General features: G+C 34.8%; 1 protein-coding gene across 1 annotated transcript in view; it reads right to left on the bottom strand.

Moving 5' to 3' along the window:
- Positions 1 to 23,164, bottom strand: part of SBF2 (SET binding factor 2) — a gene marked incomplete at its 5' end in the record, with an annotated part of 53,105 nt that extends 29,941 nt beyond the window's left edge. Inside the window, 11 exons of the mRNA XM_010176249.1 lie at positions 3,019 to 3,156; positions 7,685 to 7,881; positions 9,928 to 10,126; positions 14,005 to 14,150; positions 15,081 to 15,256; positions 17,507 to 17,634; positions 18,796 to 18,991; positions 19,382 to 19,455; positions 19,715 to 19,887; positions 21,146 to 21,408; positions 22,957 to 23,164. Of these exons, the coding sequence (XP_010174551.1) occupies positions 3,019 to 3,156; positions 7,685 to 7,881; positions 9,928 to 10,126; positions 14,005 to 14,150; positions 15,081 to 15,256; positions 17,507 to 17,634; positions 18,796 to 18,991; positions 19,382 to 19,455; positions 19,715 to 19,887; positions 21,146 to 21,408; positions 22,957 to 23,164 (1,898 nt within the window). The remainder of the gene's footprint in view (positions 1 to 3,018; positions 3,157 to 7,684; positions 7,882 to 9,927; positions 10,127 to 14,004; positions 14,151 to 15,080; positions 15,257 to 17,506; positions 17,635 to 18,795; positions 18,992 to 19,381; positions 19,456 to 19,714; positions 19,888 to 21,145; positions 21,409 to 22,956) is intronic.
- Positions 23,165 to 23,215: the final 51 nt, after the last annotated feature.

The following is a 23,215-nucleotide window of genomic DNA, read 5'->3' as shown; positions in this document are numbered from 1 at the left end:
CTGAACTGTGAATAGACTACAGATACTGGGCTGTAATTACACCTTTCAGATACACAGAGCAGGTGTGGCATCAATCCAGCAAGACACAAGATAACTTCTCTGCCTTCTTCCTGATTACTGTTGAAAGTTAGCCAAGAGAACTTCAATGTCCAAAAAAAACCATGTCTGTGACCTAATACTGCCTTGAGACTCCTTTTTTCTTCACTGAGTAGCAACAAACTCACCCTATCACACTTACCACAAACTCTAATCCCAGAAGCCAGCAACAGTTATTTCAGTAATCCTTTTATCTTCAAAAGACAACTTCCATACAGCCAACCAGCAAGCTTTCCCTTACTTATCTGCAGCACCTTCACTGCCCCTCAGCACCACTTGGCTGTTGGCACTTTTATCCCAACACGCAGGGATGGAATACAACCAAATGTCTGCTGTCAGCTACCCAGCATTTTCACTATTTCAGTGCACAGCCATGCTGGACACAGCCACCAATTTATCTAACAATTCCAGACACTATTAACTCCTGTTCTCTTAGGTCTCTAGTCATTTTACTTATCCAATTAAAATCAGCGTATTTTTTCATCTCCATGTACTACAATAAAAAGACAGTGTTGTTGTAGAGAGAGAACATAAACATAACTTTTAGATATGAAATATGCATATACTGTGACTAATGAAAATGCAGAGAATTTTCAATTTTTTGGTGATTACCATTTAACTACCATACCTTTTTTCTCTTCTGCTACAATTCTCACATAACTTCTCTATACAGCTCTGAATATTTTCCTTTCTTCCTTCCCTTCTCCCCCTCTCCTGCCTTCTTCTTTCCTTCATTTCTTGAATCACATCGATCTCTTTTGGAAGCTTTTCTCTACAAAATTGTTTTATTCTTCCCTATATGAAGCTACAGTTTTTCTATCACACAATAATTTAGGTCAAAATGGACCTCAGCAGGTCAAAATAGGCCTAACTAGTTTTAGATGAGGTATCAAAAATGAAGAAAAGCAACTTTTAGATGTTTAGAAATAATTGTAAGAGAAACTTTCAGGGCTGAAAGGTAATAAACAAAATATAAAATGTGCCCTTTTGGGAAACAGATTAATCCCTATCCTAACAAGCATATATTCAAGGAATTTTGATGCACTTATTTATGTATGTATTGCACATTAAAAAATCATAACCATTGCATGAGATAAGAAGGGTAAAAGTAGTTGGAATCCACTTCACAGAAAGAAAGCTCCTTGTAGAAATGACACTGATGAGCCCTTGTACCTCAAAATAACTATTTCCAAAGAACACACTGTATCTCCTTACTTATTATGCCTGGCCACACAACACCGTCCTTTACCTAGAGTAAAATTACTCAGATAGATTATTTGTAACTTTATGAAGTATCATCTAATCTTCATCCAAATGCCAGAATGATCTGTTATTGGAGATTCTAAAGTGCATTTAATCGTAATACAAAATATGCATTTTCAAGCCATACATTTTAGACAAATTAAAAATATGGATGAATCACAAAGTATTTAGAAACATAATTCCTGATTGAGTGCTTAGTTTTCCACTAATTTCCAACATTAAACAAACTATATTTCAATGGAAAGTAAGGGACTTAAACAGAAAATAAGATACTTAAATAATGTTATGGTCTGAGGCTAATCTGTAATTTCTATTTTGTTGTTTCACATAGTAATGAATCAGTAAGCAGTGTAATTATTTTACTAACATTTTCTGATCATTTATTACTTCAAATAATAGACTTTGAGCTAGTCTTACTAACCTCCTCGAGCAAAGCTATTGGATAGATTTACATCCAAATGTCCTGGCACTACCTGCTTAAACACAGTAGACATTCTTGAAGCCCTCCTTTCAGTGCCTAAAGTCAGCCAAAAAAAGAATAGAAGATTAAAAAACTACAGTGTTACTCAGACTAACACTTAACTGATAAAATGCCCTTTTTCACACAATACAGCTAATTCTTGCCAATTTTCTACTTCAGATTTATTTTTTAAGACAGATGTACACATTGGCAACAGTACAGAGATGTTAGAAACAGCTCAGCAATCAACATACTTTACAATAAATGAAACAAAGCATGCACACTTTGGGAATGGTGTTATTTTACAATAAAAGCCACTGTTTGGCTGTATTAGGCCAATTACCACCGAGTAAGACAAGACAGACAAAGTTTTAAGTCACATACTTCTCTTTCTAAGTTATGGGGGTTACCTTCACATAATCCTTACCAGTTTTCATCACATCATAACTGTAATAAAACATGGACTCATTTCTTCATGGTTCCACACATGCATAACTCAAATAGTGTATTTTGAAAGTGTATTTCACTGCAAGTAAAGCTCTACTTGGAACTGACATTAAAAGCCCAGTATGAGTATGTAACAGACATGAAAATGTCTACATAGCTTCCATTGCTGCTTCAGCTAAATAGTGTGTCTGTCCATGTAGAATCTGAGCTTGCAATCTTGTACTTTCTCATTATATGAAATAAAGCAGTATTTTGCATTCTCTTTGACAGTCTCTTATTCAATATACAGCTTTGAAAACACTTAATTTGTTATAAAAGACTTTAAAGTGCACCTTTGCTTTTGATTTTGTTATATAATGTAATTGTTGCTTTTGATATTAAAGAAAACTGCAAAGTTTTGGCATCTTGATATTCTGGAGATCTTTATTTCATTTGTTCCATAATTGTAATAAATTACTAAATGCCTCAAGACTGGTCATCATACTCAAGTGAATTTAATAATAAACTATGACTCACAGGTGGATAATCATTTACTGTCAGATTAAGAATACTGAAAAATATTTTGAGAAAGATTATAAACATCCTTTACATACCAAAAACACATTCAGTGAAACTAAGAGTGAGTAAGCTATCTGGAAAGCGTATCACTAAAGAAACAATAGAATTCATACGGCATCTTGAACTAACAACAAATCAGAGAAAACTCACTTTTTACCTTAACCACAGAAAAGCACTATATAAACCAATTTTACCTGGAGACAGAGCAATTGTTGGCCTAACAGTGAGAGTATTACTGCCATTCATTTTGCAGTGGACGGATATCACATTCAGTAAGGCTTGTAGGTATTTCTCCTGTTCTATACTGCTTGAAGATTCTAAAGAAGCAGGAGCTAGAGTCACGAGAAGAATGGAATACATTAAAATACAAGAATATTTATAAATACATACACGTTTATTATGTAAAGCAGAGAATTGAAAATGTCATGGTTTGTCTATCAAAGGTTCAAAAAGCCATTCCTTTGATGACAAAGAATGCTCAGATGTTCATCACCTGGCTGCAGAGCAGCACCCAGCAATGTTCTCTCACATTCCACTCCACAAAGCTAAACTTCTGAAAGAGTCTGTTATCTCATGGCCACTACTTAAAAACATTCACCATTAGCCAGGGATCAATACAAACAGAACAGAGATGATGTAGTCTTCCCTTCACTCTCAGAACGAGAAGTAATATTTGTAAGTTTGTGCTACTTGTCAGCAAATTTCAGCCTTTTAAAAAAAACGTGTAGAGATCAGATAAAACTGTTTCTTTAACAAAAGTAAGTTAAAATCACACTCAACCAGCTCTTCCTCATTCCGGTAAAGGAATGTTACTCACCTGTAACTGGAGGTTCCTTGAGATACATTGCCCATTCACTGAAAGTATACATATATCAAAAGACACCAGTGTTCACCCACTCTGCTGCATTTAGAGACATCAATGTACACAATCTACATGGCCCCAGAATCTGACCTTTCCAATGGAATAAAGAAGAGAGGAAAGAGGATGGACAGTGCTTGCACACCTGGGTAACACACATTAAGGGATCTCCAATTATGAAAAGTAATGTTCCTGTTCCCTAGTGACAGTCCATCTGCTTCTTCACCAGCAGGTAACTTCAGGAAGTGTCTTCCCACATGCTTAGGTAACGTGTAGGAGGGGGGGCTGCACTGTTGTGAGAACCACAATTCCTTCTCTGAAAACCTCTGAATAATCCTTTGCATGCACGTAGTTTCAGATGACTACTCTACACATCTCAGAATAATTTTCCAGTTGTTACTGATGTTGCTTAAGTTGCTGGAGACATGGAGAAGGACCATTTCAGAGAGAGAGAAGTGGCTGGAAAAGACTGGAAGAAAGCAAAGCCAGAAATGAAACAGATACAGTTTAGAAACAGAGGGTGGAGGGGAAAAAAAAAAAAAAAAAAAGGAAAGAAAGAAGACAAGGTATGATGCTCTGAGAAAGTGTTAAAGTTAAACAGACAGTCCACTCAAGACAACCGTAGGACTTAAAAAAGTTACGAAACCAGTAACAAAACACAGAACCAAAGGAAAAAAACCTCAAAAATAAGAACAATTTAAAAATGAATCTTAAGCAGAAAAACTCCACCTATTTGTGTCCAGGTGCAAGGACTTAAAGGAAGGAAAGGAGATGAAGGTCAGGTTCTGGGCCATACTATAATGACAAAAAAGTGTCCAGTCTCAATGAGTCACATTTTTTCAAATGTCAAACAAAATTTTTTGAATTCTAGTTTATTGCAGCCACCTTTGAACTCAATGTAGGCCAAAAATGTCATGGCTGCCTAAACCAGGATTTGGTATCACAAAAGTCAAGATTTGGAATAAGAGACAAAGCGAGTCAAAGAATTTGATTGCGTACATTTTGACAAACCACAATGGTAATTTATAAATAGTTTTTTCCAGTGCTGATCCAATCGGATTCTATGCTGGGGACTAATAGATAGTAACTTAATTAGCTGGAGGTGGCAAAAGAAATTTCAAGATAGCCCTGTTAAAATTAGTATCTAAATAGCCCTGTTAAAATCAGTATCTGGAGTACAATTAGGAAGTGATTAGAAAATGTATATGCAGGAAACACCATGCTGTTTCTGTCTGACATAGTGGAACAAGACTGAAGAAAAACATTATTTTCTCTTCAACTCTGAAGCAGGGTTTACACATCCTGAAATCCACTTGAATGATCTCCTAGACCTTGAAGCAATGACACAAGAAGTCAATTTAGGTAGTACAAATTTAGTTAAATGAAAAGGAATGAAATGTCTAAATGAGAAGATAATGTCCTTACCACTTGCACTTACAAAGTTTTATTTTGTGAAGAGCATTGTGTGTGTTTTAGGAAAGAGACTGAGAAGATAATAGCTCAATTTTAATAAGTCAGTTATTGAACTTGGCAGATATCTGAATTAAAGACTGAGTGCAATATGTCCTTGTGAAAGATTACAGATGGAAAATTTGCCCTTCATCCTTACCACCAATCATCCCATCGCACAGTGCTTAACAGCAGTAACTACTGCATGAACTCCTTCAATGCATTAACTCTTTACCTGCAGAGACGAACAGGGTTTTCTATAAAATGACTGACCTTTTAAGTGCTGTATCATACATGAAGGCCATCACAACAGCATAGATTTTAACAACAGATGGGGATGGAGATCCTGGTAGCAATTTTATAAATCCCAGGAAAGAAATACATTGCTTAGTAATGCAATAAGATTGCCTCAGCTGCTAATACGTGTGGCCGCAGGTTGCTCCATCTTTATGTTACAACAGGTCCTAATATAGTCAATAATCCAGCCTGTATCAAGATAACTGTTCTCTTGGACAGTATTACTACATGCAAGAAATATAAATGGTCTTCCTACACAGCAGTTCACCAATACTTGCTAATTCAGATGTAGAATGTCAGATTTAGGACTACAACGCTCTGCAAAACAGTTCCCAGAAAGGCCGAAGAGAAATTCAGAAACCAGCTTTCGTGTTTCAAAGGAACAATGTATGTTTTCCATCTCGTATTTAAACATCTGTTAATAATCCTTTGTGGACAGACATTAGAAAAATACAGTTTTGTTGCACACATAGTTTGGTTCCATATAGAAATTCAGTACTGTGCATAATTTCTTTAAAAAATATGTTCTGTGCTTCTTATATAATATACTGATCTAACAGGCAATCACAAAAACGTTCATGAAGTTTCAGCAGGTCCTCTTTGTTTCTGTCTACCAGTCCAGAACTGTCTGAAAAAAAAAAAAAATCTACTCCTGAGAAATCTCTGCTTAGGAAGGTACACATCTGTCAACTTGAATTTGACTTAAGATTATCTTTGTCCTCTTAGTTTGCATCACAATGCCTTTTTCAATATAGACTTCCCTTCACTGTACACAGCTCCTACTGAGGCACACAGATGCACTTGAGTATAACTATCTTAATTGATCAGTTTCTTAAAAAGTTTTGTTTCACCCAGCTTCAACTTCATAATTAATAAAATTAATCTTATTAATATTTTTTGTTTTCCTTGCAATACCTTCCTGAGTAGAGCCTCAATTTTCTTCACATTTTAAAAGAAACAGTAATTACAGAAGCTGAAGTCTGACAGATACAGTTATTGTCATCAGATTATCTATTGCCTAATATACAGCTGGAAGTATGACAATGGCAATATAAAAGACTATATAAAAATAAAAAAAGAAACTACCTACAGAAGCAATGAGATTACATACAGGAAATATGCTTTAATGGGTCAGGCTTTGAAGATCTTGTTTTGGAAGGCTCTCATACTCCCATGCACATAGAAATGATAGCTACTACAGAAAACACGGAAGTGTTTGTCTTTATATAATTTGCAGACTATTTCTGCAGAATTTTTTCCATTTATTCTGTTTATAACAGGTTAAAGATGCCTGGGCAGTATTTCAGCTAAGACATCAGTATTAAATCAGTTTATAAAACTAACATTTGAATTACCATGCTTAGGATTCACACCATTAACATTCCTGTGGAATAACTGGTGTAGCTCATAGCTTTGGCTGCTGTGTGTTAACTATTGGTAGAACTTTACTGAATGATTTCATTAATCTTTTCAACAAAAAAGCATTATATAAAACTCAGTTCATTACCTTGCTCCTCACTCCAGTTAAAAAACGCCCCCACAAAACACTGAAGAGACACACTGAGTCAATGCTATAGCAGTGAATATTCAGCAGATAATTAGGGATTCATGAATTAGTGTTAGCAGCCAGTCCAAACACTGTCTGATGTAAAAAATGTTTTTCTAGTATCTCTGTAATACTGTGATTTTGAAGGTGAATTTGATATACACAAAACCTCATATAGCTAAACATTACATCTGATATGAACTGCTCTTTACAAATAAGAAAATTGTGGTTTTCATAAAGATACTCTGTGAAGGAAAAATATTCCAACCAAATCTTGTGCTGGTCCAATCTTGATCACACGAAGGAAGAGACTTACTTAATGCAAAGACCCCAGCTAGAATCATTCAGGTCTATGCTTTATAAAAGGAAGATAAAAGTTAAAGTAGTATTACAAGGAAGAACATGAGAATATCAAATGGATAATGGAATTGCTAATATTTTATACAAACCTCTATTAAAAGAGACAACATATACTCATTACATATATCAGTGCAAAGGAAAAAGATAAAATTTAAGTGAAACAGGGGAAGTTTGTATTGCATTTGGCAGATACCAGCTTTTACTGTAGTAGTAATTAAACTGAACTAATATAATATCAGATAACCATTCATATCCTGAGACTTTTGATTCGATTTCCACTGATTTCCTCTAGAAAAGTAAGTATTTCCATAAAATTACTTATATAGAAAGCCTAGCTGCATCAACTCACCTGTAGTATGTGTGTTTTGGGATTTGAAGAGGCCAGCAACACCTTTTCCATGAAAGCCCCCAGATCTAAGCAGAAGAGTACTGTTTTTAGTGTTCTTCCAACAGACAACTGGCAGGCGATTGTGCCGGTAACAGCGAGCAACTCTCTGCAGACTGTTGTCTTGAACAGACTGAGGTACTACCAGAAGCCCAGGATAACTGTATTGACAAAAAGGTGAAAAAAAAAACTGAACAACAATTAGAATTGCTTTCAAAATTTTAAACAATGAAAAAAGATTCCTAAAATAACAAGCTGAATACACATCTTAATGAAAATACACCTCAACGGTTAGAATTATTTTTTATTTAGTAACTCTGCTTTTTAGTCCAATCTGAACAAATAGATTAATTTGTAAAGAAAACTGCATTTTAAAACCAACTTTAATTAAGAAAAATTTGTAAGACTATCACTACTAGTCTCTTTCCTATTAAGGTTATATTTTATTTGGTAGTATTTTTCTTCTTAGGATATCTCTTATCTGTCACTATACTGAGCTATATTTTCGAGCATGACAGAAAAGAGAATTCTGAGGCACACAAATGATGTAATAGTTTTGTTTTTTCACTTGTATATGAAATATGAGAATTGAAAGGAGACAATGTTAGATTGCCTAAAGTATCACAACTAAAACAATAGGTTTTGGTTTATGTCAAAATACATTTAAATTTTACAGTCAGAGTCAGTCAGTGTATTTCAAACTGTGTTTCTGTGTACTTTTAAAAACATTACAACACATAGAGAGATTAAGAAATTCACTGATACAGTATCTTTAAAAATCGAAAACCCAGCAAGATGGTAGTTGTGTTCATGCTAGTGAAAGAAGGATTCAAGCAATATGAAAGATTATTTTCTATCTCCTCCAAAAAATATTCAATTTAAATGTCAATTTCATATGTTAAGAAGGAACTAAGACAAGGAGCACAGAAAAGTTAGTGCTAACTGAACAACTGTGTTCCTTTACAATATACACTGTTCCCGTAAATTCAGTTCTTTGACGTTTATCGAACTGCTCTCATACAAAATCAATGTATGTAATACTTAGGTCTATTTCTTAAAACACAGTAATCAAACAAATATGGCACTAGATAAGTACTTATATCCTGAGATTTGTAATCCACTCAGATTTAATTATCTTTTCAAAAAAATCCTATAGAATATTAAAACCTGGTGGTTGTAGAGGGGGAAAGAGTTGTCTGCATAATGTTCAAAGCATAAAAAACCATACAGATTTAATGCCTTCATCTGCATCATATTCAATGGTGACTGAACAAAACCAGTTATTAACCTGTTACTCTACAGAAGTCAGAACACAAGAAAGGATCTAATATTTTTCTTGTGTGCCCTTCTTCCCTAAAGAATTGGTGACTTCACTATCCATAATTAAAGTAATGACTAGTCAAACCTGGCTTTGGAGAAGGCAAATGCTCTTCTGATATGACTCATGCAGATATACTTTTGTATTTAAAAGAATTTTTGTGGATAGTGGTATTAAAATACATCAGCTTTCACAACCAAAAAGGAGTTAGTAACTTTTATGTCTTAAAACACAGCACAAGACAAACTTTTAAAGTAGTGTAAATACCTTCATTAATTCAAATTTTAAATATATTTTTTATTTTAAGAAAACAGTTATGTATAATCGTTTTTGAGGCTTGTTTTTCTATTTAGGAACAGAACATATTTTATATGCAAATATATTACATAAATAATTTCCAGTACCAACACAGCAAGTTACAGAAACCACACCAAGATAGTTCTACCAGCTAACTTTATTGGCTAAGTCAGAAAGCTGACAAACAGACTAATACTTAGGGATCAGTTTAGAAAGCCAAGAGAGAAAAACTCCTCCAAAAGGCAATTCTAGATTAGTCTCCTCCAAAAGCTTCAGGGGCACTCTCTTTCCATGGAATATACGAAGAACTTAGGAAGGAAGACTCGTGTTGTCTGAAAGAGCTTCTGGAACAGTTCCAAAGGCTCACTTCCAGCTACCATTGCTGTCAGTCTTTCAGAATCTGATGAATACATATGCAGCCACCAGATGGTGAATATCTGAGTTGAATACAAATAACTTCAAGATCACTGGTCGAACACTCCTACTGTAGACAAAAATTTTCTCTGAAAAAGTTGCTTAAATGGATACATCATGTGGCATGAGTGTTATGTCATCTTTATTTTCAACTACTTGACTGAATTGGTAAACTCACCTCCTGCAAAGGGAATACATCCTGTTCAGTGCAGTTATTCTTAAGTATTCTGTTTTTGAGCGAGAAGAGTTACTACTGATGGTCCCAAGTCCCAAACGCTGATAGTCTCTGAAACAAGCTCTTTCTACTAATTGCTCCATTGTTGATTTTTCTGATGCTTTTAGGGTACCACCTGTGTGCAGCTCGCTGTCATCTGAAACTAAAAGTAAAAATCTTTTAAGAGTTTGCTCCTGGGGAGGCCAGCAGTTACACAGAAAATGATGCTATTTTTTTTCTGTACAAAATATTAGTTTTTCTTATTGTCAGTGGTGAATGACAAGAACTAATACACACAAACCACGGTTTATAGAAATTATAAGCAATAAAATAATATTTTAGTCAGGACACTTGAATATATTGCACACTTGTGACTGGTACAGCTGACAACTCTCTTGCTAAAATCCTGGAAAAAGTTATCTCATATATTCATTTGAACTTAACCAAAGGCAGATAATCTTTCTTTCAACAATTTATGAAAACCTGTTAAACTCACAACTGCTATACAAAGATGTACACAAGATGAAATAATGAAAAATATGCACATAAACTCATTAAACATTCAAGATAAAATGGACTTTGCAATTCTTTTAAACTTTCTTCAAAAGATGTACCAGTCTTTTTAAGGCTTAGTTCAAATAAAAATGTTTCTGTGTCATAATTTCACAACAGATGACTGTTGATTTCTTAATGCTTCAGCTTCAATGTCAAACAGCAGCTTTCTTCAGCCATGCATGTCAGCTGCACTTTCCAAAGCAGCAAAACCTTTAACCATGAGAGATAAAAACTATGTCACAAGTTCAAACTTCCCTGAAATTCAAGTCAAGCAAGGTCTTTGTACAAAACCTGTCACCTGCCTGTTATTGACATTTCCAACTATTCCCAAATACTTCTGAAAGCAGATTTACTGCTCACAGCATGTATCAATTACTTGCTACCACCTCAAGCACTGAAATATGTGCGTATGAGGGGAAGTATTTCTTCATGAATGAGGCACTGAAAAGTACATAAGGATTTTAATTTAAAATAGGACTATATAACTAGAAATTAAAATTATTTAAAAAATAAAAATCATGATACAATTAAATTTTTACTGGCAGTAAAAAACATTCAGAATTTACAGCAATAGAACCCATATAATTTTTTTCTTATTGCATCTTAGCATAAAAGCTAAATGAATAATTTTATTGCCTCTGCAGCTCATTGAACAAAACCAATAATTCTCTATTTGACCTAAATAATAAAAGAGTTTAACACTGTGGATATCTCCTCTTTTTTCTATGTTTTCATATTTGTCATGGTAAGGAAGAGGTTACAACACATTTACAAGTATCAAGTACGCTAACAAGAAACAAAGTAAATGAGTTTTAGAAATAATTTTATTTTGAGGTATGCAGAAACCTGGTGTTTAGTAGTTTTGAATGGAAAGTTTGAACTCAGATAAGGTGAAGGTGCATTTTTGGAAATATTTTTTTCTAAATGCATTTTTCTCTCATCAAAGCAGGTATATTGGTGATCAGAATTTGCAAAACATGTTCCTGTGCATAAAAGCGGGAGATTATAAGAGCTCATATCAGCATCCTTAACTTGAAGAGGGAGATGAAGATGTTTTGCTGTCTAAAGTTTAAAACTGATATTTTTAGTTGATTTTGAAAAGAAGATTAATAATCTCTCTATTTTACTGTTCCTGAGATATGACTGTTTGTAAAAGTGGTTTTTACACTCTCCTATTTTATGGAACACACCAGTATGATAACCCATAGGAAACAGAATTTAGTAGTGATGAGATTCGAAACTGAAAATAAAAAAATGGGGAGAAATTAGAGGGAAATTAGGTGTTCATTCACAACAGCTAGAGTCCTATGCCCAGTTTTGGAGATCACACTGCAAGTTATATGTGGACCAGCTAAAGAGGACTGAGAATAGAGCAACAAAGATGATCCGAAGTCTATTAAGACTGATCACCAAAGAAATGAAAGAATTGCAGGTATTTAGTATCCAGAAAAGAACAGAGAAGAGAAATATTACAATAGTCTATAAATACATTAAGCACTGCAATAAAAATTAAGGGAATAATCTCTTCTATATGTATATGGGGGCACAATAAGAAGAGAAGGCTTTAAACTGCAGCAAGGAAATGTTTAGGCCTGAGTATCAGAAAGTTGCTTGTTTTTCTCCAGCATGAAGGATGGTTAAAGCATTAGTACAAACTGCCTAGAGTCGTGGAATCTTGATCTTTGAAAGCTCCTAGGAAAAGGTTAGGTAAACATCTATGAGGAATAGATGAAGTATGTTGATCTTGCCTTGGGGCAGAGAGATGGAGTAGACTATCTCTTGAAGTTCCTTCCAACCCTATCTTTAACAATTATTTTTGAAGACAATGCATCCCCTGCTGTAGATAGTTCTCATTTGCTTCACTGTTGGTATAGCTGCATAGTTTTCTATACTTCAGATTTTGAGACTTGCAAACAAAAAGTCATTCACAGCAGTTAATATAAAAGGAATTGTCATGATTAAATACCAAATTCCCTAGGGCTACTTGTACTCTGAAGCAAATTGTTACTACTGTTGTCATTTGACTATACCTGTGTCAGTGCAGTGTGAAGAGAAAAGCAAAATGTCAGACTTTGATCACCTTGCAGACTCCCAGTCAAAACATCTGGAAAGCAGCAGGTTGGAAACCTCACAATTTATATTTTCATATTTTTGTTAGGGGAGGAAAAAAGTGACTGTCACTGAAGTTTATATAACATCTGTGTTCATGGAAGAATGTAGTTATTTGGAAACCACCAATGCAAAAACTCTTAAAATTTCTTCATTGTCAAGAAAGTACAAATACACAGGTATGATTGTGTGGGGTGTCTCTAGGTGAAAGACACAAAATCACCCAAATATCATATCAGTACACCCTGCAAAATTGCTTCTGACCCAAAGAATCTGCAACATCGGAACACATACTATCTCAGCACTTAAGGAAGATGCTGGAAATTCAATTAACAATATAATTTTTCAGCAATGTAAAGACATCCTGTATTTTGTAATCCTTTATTTTTGTCTTTTTTCCATCATTTTTATCTGGAGTGAAAGAAGAGAATCAATACTTTTTTAGATGTTCTGGAATGGCTTTCTTCCATTTCGAAGAGAACAGAGACAGTGCAGGAACACAGTCCTTCTTTCAGACAACTCTCATAGATCTGCTCACAGGTCACATACGTTGCCTTGGTCACTGACCAAATATTCAAAAGGAAAATTTGCCTTGTTTGATGTTGTGAAGAAATTATTAGTGTTTGATAAACACACTTCATTATCTGAAATGATTTTTTTTTTTTTTAAGAATGGTATGACAAAACAATACCTGTTTATGTACAGGAGAATCTGGTTCCCTCTAGTGGTTTATTATAAATTAGCACTGGTCCAGATAAGAATATACTGATAGCAGCACATGGTAGGAAAAGATGTATTTGGAAGAAAGTCAAACTCCACAACACCACACAAATTATACAAAGCGCCCAAATAACTTTCTACCTTCTGTCCCCAAATCCTTTGGGGGAAAAATGGTATTTTCAGTAGTAATAACTTCTGCTGCTTTCAGAAATAATTTGTTACTTCCACATCTGCAAAAGTCTCCCATAGTATTTGCTCTTTCTTGAATATCACCAATTACTGCTTTCTCATCATAGATTAATTGCAGATGTCATGATGTCAAAAGATGAATGGAAATTACAGCATGCTTCTGTGTTGTTCCATCTGCACTATTATGATGTAAAAAATGATAAAGAGATGCTATATGCAAATAGTTTTATAATTAAAAAATAATAATCTAGTATTTTGCTTTACCACTGGGTGAACTCAACCTCCTCTTTTGCCTCACCATCACAAAAGAAAACACTTACTAAATGTATGTATTTGAAATCTCTCTCTTTCCTGTCTAGGAAGGCCCTACAATTTCTTCTTGAAGACATTTCTTATTCAGTATATTGGAATAGAAGCACAATAGGACAGACTTATCTACCAACATAGAAAAAAATGTTTTACTGTTACCAGAGATATCATCATCTTCATTCCAGCCTGCACGATTCCCTCTTTCTTCCACTATTGTGCCTGTCTTCTTCTTTAATAAATACTGGCGTCCAATTGTCATCTTCCCAGCACGTTTTGCTCCTTTCACAATGCTTTTCGAGAAGGTACTATCAATTCATAGCAATAAAAATACTTAGAAAGATGTATCTGATTCTCCCCAACAGTATGTACAGATTAATTTATGATGAAACCTCTAACCCAAATAAAATGCATTTAATAATTTTTCAGTTAATATAATGACAAAAATTATAACCTCTAGAAAAATTACTTCCTGTATTAGTTTTTAAACACCAATTTTATTATTTTGAGATAAATTTGTGTCTACTATGTCCAATGGTAATGAATAAGGAGCCATCATCTTTCTTTATGTATTTGTATTTTGCTAGCAATGTCATAAATCTACAAAGTTGACAAAATAAAGACAGGAAAGATAGAAATTCCCCTAATGTCTTAGGATTCCACGACTAGCTTGGGATTCTACTTTCCTGTGTCAACAATGCAATAATCAACAGACAATCACGGGAACTACCACTCTGGAACAGACTAATGATCCACCTAGTATAGAAAAAGATAATGCATAACAAGCTTGAAAAGAGGACCCAAAGCTCTGACTCTAGATAAAAAACTCTAGGACAGCTGTAGAGACTGTACCAGGGGTAAAATGAATTCTAACTCACATTGGGTTATTAACCTATAAAGTAATACACAAGAAATCTGGTTTTTATGTTGACATAGTTCATGTAGCTGATGATGCTACTTACATTGTGTGTGTTTCAAAACGTAATGAGATGCCTGTCCAAATTTACTGCAGCCAGAAATATGGATAAATAATGTATTCCTATACCAAATCAACATACGTATCATGCTAATTTACCTTTTATTCAGTAAACATGAAAAGATGCAGAATAGCAATCAGTTATTTTTAGTTTCCTGAAAACTGCTTGAATGATCTGCATTTCTGCAAAGCTGTCAGACTGTTCAGTGCATTTCACTAATACTAAACAAGAACATCAATAATAAAAGAAGAATGACTATACCGGAATGAAGTGTTCTTTTCTTTTTGTTTTGGTAAAATTATCTGTGGTGCTGTTTGCCCTGCTGCAAATGCAAAAGTGCTGAAGATAGATTGAGGATAACGGAACTTCAGTAACTGTTTTTTAAATATTTCCACCACTTCAGGACTTACTTCTTCATCAAATGCTACTTTAATTAACTGCATATTAAAGACATGACATGTTAGAAATTAAAAAAAAAAAATTATAGAATTAAAGAAATTAAAAGATCATCAAATATATAAAGCAAAATTCCCATACTTATGCAGTACTAAGCCCATCAGAAAATACAAATATATGTAGAGGTATCTTATTGATTTTGAGGGACATTACACAGGGTTTTTTTGTTTGTTTATTTGTTTTTTTACATTTATGTTCTAATAGTAAGGTATTTTCACTATGAAGCATCTGGAATTCTCATAATATCAAACACAAAATATTTTGGTAAATCCAAGCAGTACTGTTGGCACTAAGATCTCTACAACAGTTCAAATACTAGTCACAGGGGACAGCTTAGCTTGGAAGTATTCTGCCAGCTCTGCCCATATACTGGGAACTAAGATTGGTAATGCACTTCAAAGACTCTCATCAAACCAACAATTTCAGCATCCATGCATCACAACCATTATATTTCCATACTTCCATTACTTAGTCATTCCAATCTTTGTCTCACCTTGCAAAGTATAGAAAATGTAATAGTGAAATCTGATCCTTAAAAAGGAACTAACCTTGTGCTATTCAACACTGATCCATCCACTCCACTAAAAATGTTTTCTGAAAGGATGACTATCAGCAGTTTGAGAGTGGGGAAAGGGGAACCAAAAAACCAACCAACCAACCAAAAAAAAAACCAGGGAGAGAAAACAGGGAATCCATAAAAAGGCCCAAAAGAACTTTAAAAATGTGGAAAAAGCAAACAAAGCAATATCCTAGAACTCAATTTCTGAGTGCATAACTATACACCTTTTGAATGTCTTTTGTTTGCCATCTAGAAGGTGGATTTCATCATTGCTTTTTAAATTTCACTTGTTTTGTAAATACTTTCCAAATGACTAATAACTGCATTGTTCTAGGACCTCCTTGAAAAGAGTTCTTGAATCGTTAGGGGTTACACTGATATGAAGTTTTAAATACATTACATAGCGTAACTGCAGCCAAAACCTTCTGAAAATCATAATTAATAAACAAAGAGGAGGGGCTATTTCATCCTGGTTTGAACTCTAGCTGTTACAAAGGGAACAAAAAGTAAACTGTTTGCTGATTGTTTTTGTTCTCATAACCTAATACAAAACTATGCTAAACAAAAGCAAAGATGATGTTTGACCAGAATCCAGCACTAAAAACACTCAGATGTGTCTGTATTTAGCACATTGTTGAAGCATGCTAACTATTCCGGTAAAAAGATTTCTGGAAAATAAAAGTCCTCATGAAGTCCTCTAAAAAGTCCACAACAACTTTCTTTTGGTTGTTTTACTCACTTGTATTCCCAGTCTTAAGCTTTTGAATAGGATATTGAAGGATGATTAGCTAAATAATGTCCATTATTCTAAGGAACTAGTAAAATGCTGATTTTATTTATTTTATGTTTTTTTATATTTATCTATTTTATTGTGTTTTCAAATGTTACAGTTATTGTTCTCAGTGAAAATATACTTCTGCAGTCAGCCAAATCAACAAAATATTTCTTAAGTACTGTAGTCTACTTTCAGTCCATGATATACAATTATTTGCCTTCGACTTTCCATCTCTTAAGGACTGCTGACAGTTATGATCACCACCAAGAAGAAACTTTTAAGGAAGACTTCGGTGACTTCATGATTCCTAATTCTTAGAAGTCCATCTCTGTCAAACACTCTGCAGTACATGCTGCTGCTGAAGACACTGAGGGGGATGCTACAGACAGGAAACTATCAGGATCTGTGCGAGTCATATGGAAGCTCATTGGTTCTGGCTATCCTAAAAGGTTCCCAGAAGTGCAGCTTCCATGTGACACGTACCGTGACTTTCTGACATGAATTTTCACAGAAAGCTGGTAAAGTGACAAGTCTTGAGAGGAAAGCAATATTTATAGCTTTTCCATACTCATTCTATGTAGCTGAAGGAAAGAGAAAGGATGTTTCCACTGGGCAGCCTAGGCCTCTACTTACATTAAGAGATTTTCAATCCAAAATAGCCCTTTTTTTGGTTCCGAAACAGAAAGGTGAGGAAAGGAGCAAAAGAAATTAAATATGAAAATGGTGACCCACTGTAAATATCAACTGGGACAAGAAAGGCCAGGGTTTCTACAAGAGGACTGCATTCTCTGACTTTACAGGGTAGAAAACTGAACTCTTCACAAATCAGGACAAAGTGCTACTCATAACTATTTTGAGCTATATTGACACATAAATTTTTATTTACATTCCTTTTACCTGAAAGGTAGCTGAAGTGATCTGCAGTCCTTCCTGCATACTCTGCTGCAGCTGGTTCTGTATAGTGATCTTCTTCTCCTTCGTAACAGATGCAATAGGAAAGCTCCGGATCACCGTCTGCTCTCCAACTGAGGACCATAAAATTGTATTTACAGATACTGGTTAGATCATAGAATCAGGTCTGGTTTGGCCACATTGTACTCTGAATAGATAGAAATGAGTAAGTACAAAGCAACATGAAAATAATGGTACAGAATTATTATTTGTAAGCTGAATTTCTGCTTAATTTCAGCTGGGATGATTAGAAAAATATTCTCCTTCCTTCTGAATCTTTCTACATGATGTAAATGTATCCCCAAAATCTAGGTTGGTAGGGGACGAAGAAACAGTTTCAAGCTTCTTCATATTTCATATTGCACTATACAACTTATAAACAACAAAGGATATACACTGGTATCTTTACATATGACACATAAATTTATATGATACAAAAATTTATACTTCTGAATGACAATCTGCTTAGAAATGGCAGATTTCAAAATATGGAATTTCATCATTCAGAAGAACTATTTCCATTACATATGAAAAAGAACACTGACTTTATTAATCATCATTTTAGGGAGAATACTAACTCATGTACATTTTTCATTTAACACACTTTCTTCCAAGGGCTGTAAAAAAAAAAACATTTAATGAAAAGCTAGATATAGTGGAAGCTGCAAATTTCACACAGTATATGTGTTCTCTCTTGGAAGGGAAGAAGCTTACAAACGTTGCTCTGTAAAGCAGCATCATTAGGCCAGCTTTACAGATGGAACTGAGATATAAAGATACTAAGCATTTTGTCAGTTCAAAAGTCTATCGAAATTACTAAAGGATGGTCAGGAATGTTCCTATTTTCTGTCTCCAACTTGAGCTAGTCTGTAAAAGCTCGTACTACCACGTGACAGTCTACTGAAGTTTCCTCTAAGTACATATTATGATTTTATACTGCATAATTTTTTGAAGACAGCACTCTAAATATCCCCCAATATGCAGGAGTAAACAAACATTTAGCATCTAATGCCTCAACTGGAGAAGTAAGTTCTAGTTAAGTCAAATGCAAAGTAAAAATCAATCATTGTCATATCTAGTGATAAAAACCTCTATTAAGAGATGATTCTTATCTGATAAACATGACAAGTTATACTGTAAGGTATATACATGTTGATGCTTGAATATGTGAATGGGCCAGCTCAAACTCCCACCTATCTGAAGGGCCACAATTACGACTGTTTAATTTTTCTTACCCAGCTGATCATGAGGAGTGCCTTTAAATATAATTCTGTAAGTGGTAAGGAACAACGCTCCTTCAGCAGGGAGGATGTGAGGACCTCCAAGCAGTCCTCCTGTAGCTTCCTCTCTGCCATCAGGATCCAGTAGCACACGGAGACCTTCACAAACAAATTCTTCTCCTGGCAGTAAAGTTGGCCGTAGAATTTTGGGCTGATGCAAACAAATGAAAGTGTAAGTGTAATGGTGATACCAGTGTTAGACCTCAGTCTAGTTATAACATTTGGCTTAAAAAGCTTCAAAACAAAACTGTTATGAGACTGAGTCCAAAGAAGGGAGATGGAGTTTGGGCTCAACTAAGAGAAATGGGTCTCAAAAAACAGTGGGCATGCAACAGCTTGTTTATGATCAGAAGTTTGGCTCTCCTAGTTTCATAAGTTCATATTTCATGAGACCAAAGCCAAGCACTTTATTTATCACTGGTGGAAATTTTCTTTCAATGTTCTGATGTTTCCTCTAACATTATGAAGGGGGGGAAAAAGATTACTAAATTGCATGATTCTAATACTTGTAAAGAATACAAGTATGTTTCATAATACTTGCCTTCTGTATTGGTGGAAGCCGCCTACTCTCACGATGGACAGCCTCCAAAGTCTCTATGTGCATTGCTACAATGCCTGGAAAGCAGTAATACCATAAATGAAGTCTCACACAATATGAGAGAGAAGTTGCAATCCAATTAAAACTCTGATAATCTGAAATTCTTGAATTTAAACATCAAGGGAATAATTATTTGAAATTCAACAGCAATTACAGTCTAGAAAAGAAATCTAACCTTCTAACTTCACTGAAAGTAACTGAAACTAAAAAATGCATTTCTCTCACTAGAAAAAAAAGAAGAAAGACTACAAAGTACTTACTTGTCACAATTCTTACCTGGTATCATGCAATGAAGACCCTTGATGTGATCCTGTGTAACTCCACTCTCTGTGCAAACCTTATCGATAAATCTAGTGATGAAGCGTACAACTGCATTTGCAACATCATTGTTCTCCGAGTCCTCAAATCCACTTTCAGTGTCATAACTCTCTGCAACACTACCTGCAATACTGTAGGCACAAATAAAAGAAATTTAAAGTGTGAAAAATTCAGCTGGTGATGCACACATGATACCTGGTTAGACACAGACAAGCTGTGTTGTTTTTTTCTAGTTAGAATACATAAACCTTGCTAAAAGCATATGGTGGTACCACAATTACATTGCATTTTCACTGTCATTAACGCTGTCAGAACTGCATGGATGACGACGTAGGAGAACTTTCCCTCCCTGAGTCCAGCACAGATAGGCTCACAAGAGAAAAAAGGCTTGGTGGAAGTGAGCTCTATGTTTTCTCTTTGTAGAGTCAGATACATGGTGAACAAATATGCAATTACACAGAGAAAGATACATTAAATTAATATTTGGTTGCATAGCATTCAAAAGCTAAAAAGACCATAAGAAATGGTTTTTGTGCATCAGATAGAAAATGCAAGCCGGTGGAAGATGAACTTTGAACGTCTGAAAATGCCTCCCATTATAATATTTAGGGCCAGATTCATTGCAACACATACCACAACCTGTCTACTGAGCATGTCCTAGTGCCTGAGTTCAGAGGTGTTTAGTCAGCAGAAATGAGCAGCCATGGGGAGTTTGATAATGATAGTCTGCTTATCTTTTACTTGATGTCAGTGTTCTCACATAGTGTTCCACAATTTTATCAGGTGGGAATTCTGATGGATCATAGGTGATAATGAAGACAATAAACAGAGAGGGAGGAAGGCTTGTTATGAAATGTCCTGGGTTTGCATGCTAGGGAATGTAACTGGTATTATACTCCTCCTGCCTCATTAGTAATGTAACCTTTGCCACAGTGGTTTAGCCCTCTTGCTTTTTGTGACCTCAGTGCCTTTTTTCCTTGCAGCTGTTGCACAGAAATTGTGATTTTATGGTTATTATACAAATGCTGTCTTGATTTCAGGCTCATACACTGTTTTTTTCAAGTTACATAAAAACTAACAGTAGTTTTTGCCTGCTGTTTTCTTTCTCATCACACCCTATGTTTGTCTTCAATATTTGCATTACTAGATTAAAAACTTTTACTGCAACTATAAAATTTTTATGTTCCTTTAAATGGTGGTAAATTACTCCAGATTAAATTATGTTATTTAAGAGGAATCATGTTAGACTTCTGCTCTTCTTAATTAATGAACTTGAAAATAAGAGAAGATATTGAAATAATCTGGTCTTTAGCATAGGTTCTGAAAACTAAGAAGCTTTTGAAATCTGTGTCCCATCCTGACTGATTACCACAAACCTTGTGTACCCACCTGTTTGTGACAAGGCTGTTGCTTCCACTCTCCCAGTCACCAGTAGCTGATGTTCTCAGTAACTTGTTCTTGCTTGTATCCAGTGGTACAAGCAGGTAGACCATGAGGTTAGCAAAATGAATTGCCTGACTGAAAACTGTACTTTCCTCATTCTGGACTAGCTCCTGCTGCATTTGTTTATTAAGAGTTGGCCACAATCGCAACTGCTCAGCAGCAAGATCCATTGCTGTCTTATCTTGGTCTGGACCTACAGAATTTTTCTCCTAGAAGACATATTGAAAGAAATATAAAGGCAAAGAAGAGATAATAAAGGTAAAACTTAAAAACAATGTTTAGTCAAAACTTTATTTATTAAATTGTTAAACTTCTCCAGTTATTTAAATTCTATATTAATTTAAAAAGAAAAAGCAAATACCTACACTCAATAGGGTTTAAGGAGAGTTATGATTATAGCAACTGAGCTTTGAGGGCGGTTTACTGAAATATGCAAGTAGCACAATGTGGACCTATCTAAATAACATCATTTCTTTCTAGATCCTTTTTATGCTATACCATGTTCCTTCAGTGTGCTTTACTGATTTTAACATAGCTGCTCTCCTCAACTTATCCACTTAGCTCACATAAGAACAAGCATAAATCAGACTGAGAAATAACATGCAGCTCATTGCTTGATGCAGGTGATACTCTCCAAACTCCTAGGATGTCCAGGTGAGGCAAGCTTTTATACAAACAGTTTCCAGACCAGCTGAAGCATTCGTGTTTTTACATGCTGGAATCCAATTCTAGCATTTGCTTGAAGCAAACTAGGTAGATGGCACATAGTCATATTATATTATAGCCTGAGGAAATTAGAATAAAGGAATCCGGCAGCTGATATCGTGACCTAACACCTGTTGTTATATTATTAAAGAACTAGGTATCTTGTAAAAGTTTTTTTTTCATACTAAGTTAAAGTTGAGCTAATTTTCCATATAAACACATGTGAGGGTCAAAGTAGATGCTTCCTTGTAAGTTCTACTATTCTTCACATTTTTCCTTACATAGTGTCAGACTGGAAGGGGCTCCCCATAACACAGTCCCGCAGTCCTTTTCTCTTTATCCCTGATGTGGCTGACATGCCTTTTCAGTTCTTCATTCTGACTACATTTCTGGGAATATCTCTGTTTTACTTCCTCTCTTTACAATGCTGTATGACTTTGGGTAGCATACGCTTTTCAGTCACATAGTTGACAATGATATTTTCATACAAGTGAGATTACAAATAGCTCTTTACTATGTGTATGTGCTCCTTCTTAAAATAAATAAATAAATAAATAAATAAATAAAATCTTTTAGCATGCTGCCAGGCTTCCCATTATACTTTCATTTTTGTATTAGAGATGTACTTTCCTCCTACTGAGACAGACAATTTGTGTTCTGGAAATCTGTCCAGTTTTAATAAAGCACACCAAGTGCCATTCAACAGAAACCACCCTAAGGTTTGGTAATAATCTAAAACTGGAAACTAGAACTGTTGCTGGTTTATAACATTGTTATATGGTAAGTTACTACTCTCAGGAAAAATATATACCTTAAAGTGTGGAAAATTATACAGAAAGTGGTTGTTTGAAAAATCATAAGAGCAACATCAAATTATAATGCTTTGCAGATAAACGTAAATTCTTGTTATTTTTCCTGTTATTGTATGCTGCTTAATATGGGAGAAAATACATAAATTGGAGAAACCATAACTTAGCTCTCTATAACTTAGGAGACAATTAAAATGTGAATAAAAATACTACCTTGATATTTACTTCAATATATTTTCCTACCTTTTGTCTCAACTGTACTGCATGGTTGTCATCTTTGGCTGTAAGATAGAGGGAGCGAACTTGATTTTGCACATTGCTATAAAAGGTTGTTTCCCAAAACTGTTGGTTAGTCCAGATAGGATGGTCTTGTACACAGGTGTAAGCAAACTGACTAACTCCAGGTGCTAATTTCTGAAAGCAAAAAACATGCAAAATTGTCAGATTAGTCCTATTGTTTAATTTCCTTTAAAGGCTGTGGCTTAAGTATTTATATATATAT

This window comes from Antrostomus carolinensis, unplaced genomic scaffold (assembly GCF_000700745.2).
Source record: "Antrostomus carolinensis isolate BGI_N321 unplaced genomic scaffold, ASM70074v2 scaffold13109, whole genome shotgun sequence".
NCBI classification, from domain to species: Eukaryota; Metazoa; Chordata; class Aves; order Caprimulgiformes; family Caprimulgidae; genus Antrostomus; species Antrostomus carolinensis.
This window is presented reverse-complemented; position numbering and strand designations above follow the sequence as displayed.